We start from the raw sequence: 12,910 nt of genomic DNA on the forward strand, positions 1-12,910 counted from the left end.
CCTGAGAAGTTTTCCTGATGTTTTGTGGATTATGTGATTTTTTTACTTTGGCTGGATTTTTGGTCTGCAATGACATTGGCTCCCATTATTGGCAACAACAAGAAATCCTAAGAAAATTTCTTAAAAGGATTTCTTGGAGCACTGTAGAGCTACCAAAGCAGCTAAGACTTGATTGTCTAAAAGTTGTGGTAAAAGCATTTGTTTTATATTAAAAGAAAAAAAAAAGGATGGCTTTTAATTAAAATTATTTAAGATTTTGTGTTTATATGTTCTTTTTAAGTTAAAAATTGGACAATTCTTAAAAGATAAAATTTTTGTTGCCTCTGAATTGATATGGTGGAGTATAGCAGAAATGACCTTGTACTTGAAAATGAGAATGTGAGTTGTGATTTTCTCATGATCAGCCGTGTAATCTCTTGCCAGTCACTGTATATCCCTGGATGGGTTTTTGTTTCTTCATCTGTTCTAAAATTTTACAATAATTTTTATTTCTGTCACCAGTATAGCTAACTGAGGCATTGTATGTGTGTGTGTGTGTGTGTGTGTGTGTGTGTGTGTATACACATAAACTTTTATGAAGAGTTTTTATATGTTTCTGCTGTAGTTCACCCAAGCCAATTAATATCCGAATTTCTCATGTAGCATTAATCTGTGTCATAAAGTATAATTTGATGGGTTACACATAGGTTCTTTTATAGATAACTCATAACTGGTAAATAAAACGTATTTCCCAGAGATGAGCAAATAACAAGTAGTTGTCGAAGTTTATTGAGGGGTTTTTTTTTTATGTGCTAGGCACTGTTCTTCCATCTCTGGATGTGTATCTTCACTTACACCTCACATGGAGCTAAGAGACTAGTTCCAAACCATTTACCTAGTTGGGTAGAACTGGTATTAGAACTAACTTGTGGCTTCTTAGCTCGTGCTTTGTTATACAAACGCCTCCCCCCATTTGAATGCCATTTCCCAAATATCTGCATAGGTTATTGCTTGTAAAACACACTAATGAATGCACCTGATTTTATTTCCTCTTCACAACACTCGGTGAAGCAGCATTTTACAGATGCGTAAACTAAAATCCAGAGAGGCCGATTCGGGTATACCACATGTTGGAAGTGATGAGTCTGGATTCAGATTCTCTTTTCTCCCAAATTCGGTTTATTTTCACCATGCCATTATTGTCAGCGAGGATAGGAAAGCGAATACTAAGTTTCTTCAAGTGGTTGAACTACGGTTTTTTCCCTTGCATGTACAGCAAGTATGGCATATGTGGATATGAAATATTTATTTATGCTGCTTTCGGTTTAGCTCTTTCTTACTCGTCTTTGTGGTATTAGTTTTGATGCGTCTTCCTCAGGGAGGTTTTACTTACTCCCACCCCGCGTAAGGACGAGGTCAATTTTCCCACTTTTATTTGAAACCCTCAGAAGATCGGATGATTATTTTTACACTGAACACTCATAAGCCTTTTATTTGTGACTGCATTTCGAAAAGAATCAGAGAGCAAAATTAAATTTTTATTGAACCTGACAAAATATGATTCACAGGTTGAAAATTACGTGGAAAATGAAAAATGGATAAAGAGTTAAGAGTCGTTAGCAGCATAATCTGACGAGACTGCAGAAAATACGCTTTATTTGTAGGTGAGACACCCCCTCATATCTGGTTCATCTTTTTATGTAACTATTGTAAGATTCTCAAACCATAGCTCTCTAGGACAAGATTTGCCAGCTCAGATACAGCTTCCCTTTTCACAGCGAGTCAGAGGCTTAGGGTTGAAGTTCGACCTCCAACTTAAAAATTTTTTTTGTAATGTTTTTTTATTTATTTTTGAGACAGAGAGAGAGACACAGAGCATGAGCAGGGGAGGGGCAGAGAGAAAGGGAGACACAGAATCGGGAGCAGGCTCCAGGCTCTGAGCTGTCAGCACAGAGCCTGATGCAGGGCTCAAACTCACAGATGGTGAGATCATGACCTGAGCTGAAGTCGGACGCTCAACCGCCTGAGCCACCCAGGCGCCCCTCGACCTCCAACTTTAAATCTTTGTGGTTTTGAGTTGCAGTGTGTTTTACCTAAGGCCTTGTGTTCGCGTTGTCTCTACTCGCTGGAAGGGTGGAAATGGGTGTAGCCCCTTACAGAAAGGTCTTCATATGCTCCTCCTGCCGGGTGGGAGCGCTTGGGTTTTGCACTCTCTGGCCTTCCGTGCGGCATTTGTGAGCCGCCTGATGCATTTGACACCAGCGTGACAGCAAAGAAGCTGTGAGCCGAGGTGTGTGCGGTCGGGCCCAGCTGTGTGGATTTATCTGTACATCAGGCCGGGGAGTGGCAGTTAGCCAGATCTGACAGTCAGCCAGGAGCACCCTGTTCGTCCACTCCAGAGTGCATTTTAATGTGTATGCTCACCGACTGGTTGGCATTTGACACAGAGAAATTGTCAGAGCCGGGTGGTTTGTTTTTGCCTCTTTACTCTTTGGTGTGCGGGGCTGTGAGAGTTTCCTCCCCGTATGCTTCATGTGCATCACAAAAATATGCACTTTCTAAAACAGTAAAAAAATTCAGGGCATCATGCCTTTTCACACTGAATTTTACGTTAAGAATCAGTAGGCAGTATGTTTGAGGTAAGAAGAGGTGATATGTTGAATAGGCCACCTATTTACCTCGTTCAAAAAGCAAAAACAATGCAAATGGACTATTTGGAACAGTCTTGCTTCACCCATGTCCTCTCGTGTTCATTTTCCACCTCTGCCCTGACAGGTAACCACTTGAATAGTTTGTCACGTATCCTTTATGTTTCTGTATAACACACAAGCACATGTCCGGCCCGTTGCCTTTTACTTCCCGAGATATTCTGGAGAGCTTTTTATTTCACTAGCAGACGAACTTCCTCATCCTTGCTTACTGTTGCATTTTATCTCATTGTGTCGATGTACCATAGTTTAGTTAACCATTCTCTGTGGGTGGATCCTTGCTTTATAGCTAATCTTTTCGTTTAGTCGAGCTAGAACATACATATCAAAACACTTATCCTTTTAAAGTATACAATCAAGTGGTTTTTAGTACGTTTCTAAGCTTTTGTTCTACAGATAGTGATCCAGTGGGTAAACTTGGACATACATTCTTCCAAACCCCACACAAGTACAGTAAAACCTTGGTTTGCGAGCATAATTCATTCCAGAAACATGCTTGTAATTCAAAGCACTTGTATATCAAAGTGGATTGCAAGAACCATTGGCTCAGTTGTGATCATGTGATGCTCGGTATCATGTACTGTAAGGCATTGCTCATTTATCAAGTTAAAGTTTATTAGAAATGTTTGATTGTCTTGTGGAACTCTCACAGAACAAGTTACTCGCAGTCCAAGGTTTTACTGTATATCCATAGAAAAGTCCTTAGAAGTAGGATTTCTGAGGCAATGGGCAGATGCATTTGAATTTTGGTAGGAATTGTCAGTTGCCATCCATTGATTGATATTGTACTCATTTGCACTCTTGAATATGAGAGGACTTTTTTTCTCCATAGTCATGCCCAGAGTCACTTTGCCTTTTTATAAAGCAGTGTTAACTTTAAAAGGTTTTTTCATGTTTTATTTATTTTTGAGAGAGAGACAGAGCATGAGCGGGGGAGGAGGGGCAGAGAGAGAGGGAGACACAGAATCCGAAGCAGGCCCCAGGTCTGAGCTGTCAGTACAGAGCCTGACACGGGACTTGAACCCGTGAACCGTGAGATCATGACCTGAGCTGCAGTCTGCCACTTAACCAACGGAGCCACCCAGGTGCCCTGCTAAAGCAATCTTAATTTTTAAGGAATGTGTGATGTTCATGAATTACCAGTTGAATCTAATATTAATTCCTGATTGATTTCACCAAGGCAGATAGGACCAGAATTTTTTTTAAGTTGATAAATGTTATTTTTAATTGATCTCATTAGTTAATTGGTAAAATGGTAGGCTATGAATGTACAGAGCAGATTTCATATGTGGGGTCTTAAGTTCAGTGATTGCTGGACCTTCATTCTCTCCTGTCATATAGATATGATGATGCTCACAGTATCAAAATTGAAATTTTCAGTGGACGGAGGCCATTTATATTCAGCTTGCTCTGTAGTAGGCACATTCCTATAGAATTTTATCCTTTTGATACAGCCCTTCCAAATTCTGATGTTTTATACCTGTCTGATACACTGGACTTCAACTGAGCTGGGAAATTGTTATTTTTATAACAGAGCTAAAGTATTAATTATAAACAGAATTTCAGCTTCCATCAATCCTTGTTGACCTACAGGACAGGTCTATTGCGTTTTAATCTCATTAAGGTAGAATATTTAATTCCTTAGAGGTATTGTGCCTCTGTCCTCCTTCTTCTACACAAATTAGCTTCATAGACTCGCCTGCAGAGATCTTAAGGTGGTATTTCCAAGATGGAGTCATTTCAAGGTTTGAGATCATATGCCTTTGAATTATTCAAGGATTTTAACAATGGGTTAATTTTTTTTTTCTTTTTTTGGCATTTAAGTATTCTATCTATAAAAAGGACTGGTAAAAGATTCATAGGAAAATGCAGGCTTTCCTGAGGTTGAAGTGAAAATTGAGGTATGGATTTTGATTAGATCTGTGGTGAAGTCATAAATGTGTAAGTATATGCCTGGAAATATCATTAGTTCTTTCCGTGTCCCAAATAATGGCTAATGTTGAAAATAGATGAACCACTTAACCAATGATTAATCTAATGGTTTGTGTTAGTAGATGGGTTCTTCATAAAGGAAAACTGTTCCTTGTTTAACTGGTAAACCTGTCTTATCATTATGGATGAGAATAAAACCTACAGTCCAAGCAGAAAGCTTTCACTAAATAAATAAGACTAGGATTTTATATGAGTAAGATTTAGTGTTTTGTTTCTCTTAGATCAACTGGTTGCTATATTTTGATTCCTTTTTTCTTTATTTACCTTGGATAATTTGCAAAAGATCCAAAAAGAATTTAAGTTCTGCCCTACGGGTGTTTTCTCTGGACTACTCCGTGATGGGTTTGTGAGAGAAGGCTGCTTTCCTGGGAGAGGAGAGGGTGTTAGTCAGGGCCCCCATGTCTGGTTGAGCAGGTTGGTCACTGCATAAAGATAGTGTCCACTGGAGCAGGTAGGGGCTAAATTCCAGTTAGTGTTCACCAAGCCATGCCCTGTGGAATAGGGCTGCAATGAGTCAGAGCAAGGCGTGCCCTTTTCTAATTCTTTTTTTAATGTATTTTAATTTGAGAGAGAGAGAGGGAGAGGGAGAGGAAGAGGGAGAGGGAGAGGGAGAGAGAAAGAATCTTGAGCAGGCTCCACACTCAGTGCAGAGCCCAACGTGGGGCTTGATCCCACGACCCTGGGATCATTACGTGAGCCAAAATCAAGAGTCGGATGCTCAATCAACTGAGCCACCCAGGCAACCCCTCCCCCCGCCCCATTTTCTAATTCTTATAAAGGTGCCGATAACAACCAGAATATGCATTTTATTGCAGTTTTATTTGAAAATCTGTTGCTTTTCTCTTCTGTTTTTTTTTCCCTTTGAGAAATTTTCTGTAGTATGTAGATAATTCCTATGTGTATGTCTATGTGTATACACACACATATAATGCCATTTAAGCATACGCACATACACGACACATACCCTCCATATATGTTTGAATATAACATTAGGTATTCTTTGAAAAAATCCTTCAGAAGGAAGGTGTCACCTTATATGTCTTTGATTCTTTATAAAGCACTTTATAATATGGGGTCTTCTCTTAGTTACTTTGTTTGAACAGCGTAGCGCTCTTTGGGAAGACATAAAAATGGCCTCAGACAGGGCTAGCTGTGGATGCTTTACAAACTTTTCGCCATAATATTGGGAAAGAAAAGTGAGGATACTTTTATTAGTAATTAGTCTAGAGGTGAAAGATTACTTTCAAAAAGTAATACATAAGTAGATATGATATCCAATTAATGTTTATAGGAAGAGTACATCTTCCAAATATCCTGACACTGTGTAAATGGATACTATAGTTTGCTTTGGTATTTCCAGTGTTTAGTGTCATAGAAGGATTTTCAGAAAATTCTGTGTCATTATACAGACAGGAAGATTTGCTTTAGAAAACTGTATTGGATGTCTCAAAAGGTGATTCCGGTGATGAGAAAGACCTTGAGTTGAAGAAATATGTCAAGATTGGTGAATTAAATTGTTTCATGGAATATTAAGAGTGAATAAAATCATGATTGCTAAATTACTGCTTTATCCAATGTGTCATTTAAGTGTGCGTAATTAAATTAGTACATTAAATAATAGGCATTCAGCTCATTTCTGTCTGTAAAAGTTTACACATTCAGGTTGGCTAAGTTTTCTGGGTATTGCTTTACTGGCAAAACAAGGGATTGTCTTATATTTTGGTCACTTTATATTCAGTTACCTACAATCATTATTATTTTTGAACAGAAACTGAGGCTTCTTGAGGAGCTTGAAGACACCTGGCTTCCTTATCTGACCCCCAAGGATGATGAATTTTATCAGCAGGTAAGATTTTTTAATCTTTGTGTCAATTTGTATTTATTCATTCTGGTCTAAGAAGCAGCTGTGGTCTGGAGAGGTTAAATGGGAAGCGAAATGGTCTGATCTGGTTATACAGTCACTCCTTATCATCCCCAGAACGCACAGACTCCTTCACGATCTGCTCTCTGCCGTGAACTTAGGGCTTTAGCACAGTGGACTGTTTTTTCTTCCCCAATGTTCCATGCCTTTTGTACTTCCTTGCCTCTGCTCATTGTGTCTCTTCTGCATAGACTATCCTTTTTTTGCGCCTTTCTTGTTGCCAGACGGCTAAGTCTTCAAGACTTCACTTAGGGGCGCCTGGGTGGCTCAGTTGGCTAAGCGTCCAACTTCGGCTCAAGTCATGATCTCACAGTTCGTGGGTTCGAGCCCCGCGTCGGGCTCTGTGCTGACAGCTCAGAGCCTGGAACCTGCTTCAGATTCTGTGTCTCCCTCGCTCTCTGCCCCTCCCCCACTTGTGTTTCTCTCTCTCTCTCTCTCTCTCCTACTCTCTCAAAAATAAATAAACATTAAAAAAAAAAGACTTCGATTAAACATCCCCTTACCTACAGGTAAAGTTGACTTTGCTTTGTTATTCTGAGCTTCTTGTACCCTGTGAGATACCTCTGTGGTGCCTATCACATTGTGTTGCAGTTACGGGGGTTCTGTGTTTCTCTCCCTGACTTCGTCAGTACTCTTTCAATTACAAGTGACAAAAACCCAAACAAACTCATTGCAGCAAAAAAAGGGAATTTACTGGCCTTCTTAACGTAGAGGCCTTGGAGTGCCCGGCTGAATCCAGCCTCTCAAAAGATGGTATCTGATCACTGCTTTTCTCTGTGCCGTGGTTTGATTCTGCACCCCTCGTGACTTCATGCTGGATGGGCTCTGACCTGCTAGCATAGGAGGACTCTCACAGCCCGAGGGGCATGTGATTTGAAGCACATGGGATCTTAGAAGAAGGCAGTAATTTCTTTTTTTTTTTTTCCGGGGTCCATCCAGTTCTCCTGGGAGTGATCTCGTTGGCCTGGTTAGAATCCTGGGCCTATTCCTGAACCAGTCACTGTGTTCAGGTGGGTGAGATGCTCCTGTTTGCACAGCCCAGTTCATGCACCCACTCGTGGAGTTGGGCTCAGAGAGGACCATTTCCACTCAAAGCGCATGGGCTGTGAGTCAGAGATGGATGGTTTCCTTAGGGGACGATCGGAGTCCCCGTTCCAAAGAAGGAGGGGAAGGCGTTCTGGGCAGGCACTGATAGTGCACGGTCACCTCTGCTTTCCTCCTAGGATGTAAGCTCTTGGGGGTAAGAATTTGACCCCCTCATCTTTGTTTCTCCAGCATCTAGCGTGCACTTGGGTGTGGCTGATTCTCAGTAGCTGCAGAAGGAAGACAGGAAAGAAGATGTTTACCCATCTAGAATCCAGGTCCCTTGACTTCCAGCTCACTGTCCATTCCAGGACGTTATCTATCATCTCCCTTCTCATTAGATCTTCGCTGTCTTTCACCGGATGAGTCCTTTTATGGACTAGTTTTTCCAAGACATCAATCTGCACAGGCCAACCCCCTGCTTCAAACCGCGTGGTGGCTGCTCGTTGCCTGGGTCTTGCATTTGTAGCCTTATCTCCCCGTCTCTTTCATCTTGTTATGTACGCTGGACTTTTGTCGCAAGCACCTCAGACCAGTTGCGCGGTCTCATGTTTTGGGCCTTCTTGCTCCATCCCCGGCTGACGTCCCTTCGTTGGTGAACTTCTGTTACCTGTGAGTAACGTGTCCTCTCTTGTACGGTGCTTCCCTAACACCTCTACAGCGCGGAGAATTGTCTCTGCTTCCTGTCGTGTGCACCCGTTGGACTTTACGTGCGCCTTTACTACCTCCGTGTATCTCACTGATTTTACTTATATGCTCGTCTCCCTCATCCTTCGTGCTTTGTACAGGGCCTGGCACCTAAGTAGGTATTTAAATAATTTGCTTGGCTGGATGAATGAATTAATGCACCAATTAGTTAATTTCAAAAGCCAGTCACATCATAACGTTTAGTGTGATTTTAATTTTGTTTTTGTCCACGCACGCTCCTCTCCGGGGAGGCGGGATCTGGAAAGGTCTGCAGGATTTATGCAGAAATGTTCTAGGCCGGCGCGGTAGGGTTTTCGATCCTTTGAGCGTTTCTGGTTTTCCAAACTATCTTGAATGAGCACGTATTCTTTGGTAATCAGAAAAAAAAAAAATTATCCAAAGCACTTTCCTTAAAACAAGTGAACCCACAAAATGCAATCAGTTCTTAAATCCCTATTGCTATTTTCGGAGACATGATTACGCACGTTGCCGTAAAGCAGCTGCTGAGCCTTTCGGCTTTGGCATGGTGCGAGCAGTGCTGGTACACGACGAATTAAACACAAAGGTTATCAGCCACGGTGCTCGCAGCCAGCCCAACACTGGGGGATAAAAGGAAACTCAGAGGCAAACAGAACAACTACCAAGGTGGCCCTTTTATCTTTCCAAGGCCCACAACAAACCCGATAACAGGATCTAATCACTTTAAGTGCACCTTATAATAAGGGCTAGTGCTTCAGCAGACCCTTCCTAAAGCAAATCTTTTCCCTTAGAAGACGAAGTGTAAGGACATGAATAAATAGAAATTTCTGACCCGACTCTGGGTCTTTTAAACAGGCCCTGGCCACAAGAATGCCAGTCCAGCTGCCAGTCCCAAAAGCAAGGCTTGCTGTAGCTTCTCTGTTGGGTCCGCTCGTTGACCCCACACCCTTAAGTGGGCCGCGTTCTTGCATTCGGCCCTCACAACCGCCCCGTTCACTTATGCCACAAAAGTGTGTGCGCCCCGTTCAGGTTTGCGGTGTTGGGGGGGTAGGTATTATCTTTCTCTTTTAGAAATTTCTCTTTAGGGGCGCCTGGGTGGCTGAGTTCGGCCCAGGTCATGAACTTGCAGTTTGTGAGTTTGAGCCCTGTGTCGGGCTCTGGGCTGACAGCTCAGAGCCTGGAGCCTGCTTGGGATTCAGTGTCTCCCTCTCTCTCTGCCCCTCCCCTGCTCACGCCCTGTCTCGCTTGCTCTCTCTCTCTCTCAAAAATAAGTAAAGATGAAAAAAATTAAAAACAAAATTTCTCTTTAGATCCAGACCAAGCTCCGTATCTGAGCAGCAGAGGCGGAGTTCAAGACCACATTTGTCTGCCTCCGAAGGCCCACGCTCTTCCTGCCATGCAGTGCGCCTCCCAGTATCCCATACCTTGCTCAAATTCGAAACACCTTCAGAGACGGTTTTTGGTTTCTTCTGATTGGACCAGAGAGAAGAGAAATAAAACAACAACACACTCAAAGGAGAAAAGCGGAGGGAACTTCTGTAGGTTCACTACAGAGGATAAGGAGAGGGGGGCCTACGTAGTCTGAAAATAAACCCTGGCTTCTTACCCCTGGTGGCGGGGGGGGGGGGGGGGGGGGGGGGTGCCTGGGGGGCTTAGTCGGTCAAGCGTCCAACTTCGTCCCAGGTCACCATCTCACGGTTTGTGAGTTCGAGCCCCTCTGACAGCGCAGAGCCTGCTTGGGATTCTGTCTCTCTCCTTCTCTCTGTGCCCCTCCCCTGCTTGTGCTCTCTCTGTCAAAACAAATAAAATAAACTTAAAAAAAAAAAATGTTTAAATGTTACCCCTCTTGTCCAGAGAAAATGCCTCTCCTGTCAGTATGCCCCCTTGCTTTCATTTCCTGTGTCCCTTTCCGTGTGCCAGGCTTTTCTGGTACTGTTTGCTGTTCTCTTTACTTGTATTTGCTTCTTTAAATCTTAACCCTCTGAGGCAGGTTTTTTTTTTTTTTTTTTTTTTAAATCCCATTTTACAGATGAGAACACTGAGGCACAGAGGGTTTTAAAACTTTGTTCAAGGCTTATATAATAAGCAAGAAGTGTCAAGACCAGGATCTGAGCCCAGGCTTTCTGACTCCTGAGTCTGAATTTTAGTGTCGTCCTACCGTAGCTCTCGATGCTTCTGGGGAATTGCTCTGCCTTCATCCCCACGATCGCAAATCTCCGTCTCCATCCCTGCTCTCCCTTGCGACTTCCAGTGCTCCGGTCCCAGCTGCCTACTGGGTGGCTCTGCCTGAATGTCTCACAGGAACATCTAACCCGACATGCTCTGTATTAGTTCATTACCGACTTCATTAAACATGTGTATTTAGCTCCCTTACTCTATGCAGGAAATGTTTTAGGCATTAGAGATGAAGTTGTGAAAACTGACAGAAGACTCTTCCTTCTTTGAGCTTATTTCTTATGGGGTGGGATGGGAGTGGGGAGGGAAGAGAAGTAAACAGGAAACTGAAAAATAACTGTCAGACGGGAACACTGGTATGGAGATAAAATCCGTGAAGGGGCACCGTAGGTGGGGGATTGCAAATAAGGAGATTGCAGAAGGCCTTCTCGTAGTGACATTTGAACAAAGACCTTCTGGAGGTTTAGGAACAAGCCATTCCAACATTGCAGGAAGAATGTTCTGGACATAGGGAACAGCAGAGCCTCGGTATGTTTGAGGGGGAGCCCCGGACCCCAGCATATCTGGAGCGGAATGAGAGAGTTGAGAACAGAAGAGACGAGGTCAGAGAGCCATGGCCCCGTGAGACGGGAACTTGCTGTCTATGCTGGCCGTGCTGGCTGTGACTCCGAATGACTTGAGAGGCCACGAGAGGGTCTGGGGCACAAGTAGGACAAGCTATGACGTACATTTTGGTGAGGATCCATTTTAGGGGATCCCGCCGTTCATCCTCTTCCCTAGCGGCCGTCCCCTTTGGCCCGTTCATCAAGTCAGACACCTTGCCGTCCTCACTTCCTGCCCGTTGCTTCGAGCCCTCATTCAGGCGCTGGGCCCTGGCAGTTCTGCCTCTCTGTACTCCCTCAAGGTGTGTCTTCTTTTCCATTTCCACCGACACAGTCTTCATTCCGGCCCTCGTTTATCGTTTTCCACCAAGACAGTTTGGGGGCTTTCCAGCTTGGTGTTACCTGTGCCCTCTCCGGTGCCATCAACATTGTGTTCCTATTAACGTGTCTGACCTGTCACTCCTTGCTTGATAAATTTTGCTCGGTCTCGCTTGCCTGTAAGGTCAAGTTCACCCTCCTCAGCGTAGCCTATAAGGCTAGCGACTACCTCTCTGGTAGAATCTTTGCCCCTTGCCTAACATGGAATCCATCCAACCTTAGACTCCTGTCCTGCGGGGTTTCTTGCTACACCCTGGATCTGCTGTGTCCTTCCATCCTTCCGTGGCTTGGTGCCTGTTATTCTCTGGGTGTGGAGTACCCTTATCCCCTTTTCTGTCTGGTGAGCATCTACTCACCCTTGAAGACCTTGCTTAACTACGTACGACCTCTTCTGCGAAGATACTGGGAAATCCCATTTGTTTTACTTTCAGGGTGTATTAAAAATCTAGCCACTTCTTACCACTTCTGTCTTCTACACGGTCGCCAGGCTACCGCCCTCTCTTTCTCAGGTGGTTGCAGAGAGCTTTCTGTCTGTTTCAACACCTCCGCACCTGTAGCCCTGCTGTTTCTGAAGCTTGAGTTGGCTCCTTATGCTTTTCATGCTCAGAGCCCTTACATCGCTCCCCGCCTTGTTCGGAGTGAAAGCCTGGGACCTGACGTTTGCCCACAAAGCACCCTGAGTTCTGGCCCCGGAGCTTCTCTCTGCTCATTTCCTGCCTCTGCCGCCCCTCCTCCTGCCACTCTGGCATTCTCGCCCTTCAGGAGAATCAACCCAAGCACACTGCTGCCCTCAAGGCTTGCACTTGGTGTTCCCTTAGTCTGGAACTCTCTTCCCCGCCCAGGCGCCTGCGGGGCTTGGATCCTCATTTCTTGCATTCTTCTGCTCAGATGTCACCTTATCAGAGGCCCTCTCTGACCAGCCCCTGTATAATAGCATTTCTTTCCTACTTACCTTGGATTTTTTTTCCATAGCACTGTCACAATCTAAATAAGTGAATACTAAATCCGTAAGATACTATGTATATTATGGGCCATAGATACCAGGTGTTTATATGCCGGATGTATATATGGGAGCTCCTGGCTACCATATTGAAGTTTTCTTCTCCTCGTATTCCCAACACCTAGCGCTTTGCAAATAGTATGTGCTCAATAAATATGTGCTCAACAAATGAAAAATTTCCAAAGTCCCTTCCTGCTCGTTTATTCCCTGCTCCCATAGTAGTATATTCATATTTCCATGATGATGAGCCGTTCTTTAGCTAGCGGTTTTTATTTCTATCTGTACTGTTAAACTACAAGGTGCTATAAAACAGGCACTGCCTTGTTTTTATCTTCGTACTTATGGCACCTTGTACGGTGTCCGGTACATAGCAGGTATCCAGTCATTTTAAATTAACACCCAAAAG

General features: G+C 43.6%; 1 protein-coding gene across 5 annotated transcripts in view; it reads left to right on the top strand.

Moving 5' to 3' along the window:
• FTO (FTO alpha-ketoglutarate dependent dioxygenase) overlaps window positions 1-12,910 on the top strand; it is a 393,904-nt gene that overhangs the window by 105,397 nt on the left and 275,597 nt on the right. For all 5 annotated transcript variants that reach the window (XR_006702654.1, XM_045442778.1, XM_045442779.1 and 2 more), the window contains exon 2: window positions 6,448-6,525. Coding sequence is in view for 4 of the 5 variants with exons in the window: in XM_045442778.1 (XP_045298734.1) it covers window positions 6,448-6,525 (78 nt within the window). In the remaining variant the exon portion in view is untranslated. The remainder of the gene's footprint in view (window positions 1-6,447; window positions 6,526-12,910) is intronic.

This window comes from Leopardus geoffroyi, chromosome E2 (assembly GCF_018350155.1).
Source record: "Leopardus geoffroyi isolate Oge1 chromosome E2, O.geoffroyi_Oge1_pat1.0, whole genome shotgun sequence".
Classification (NCBI taxonomy): domain Eukaryota; kingdom Metazoa; phylum Chordata; class Mammalia; order Carnivora; family Felidae; genus Leopardus; species Leopardus geoffroyi.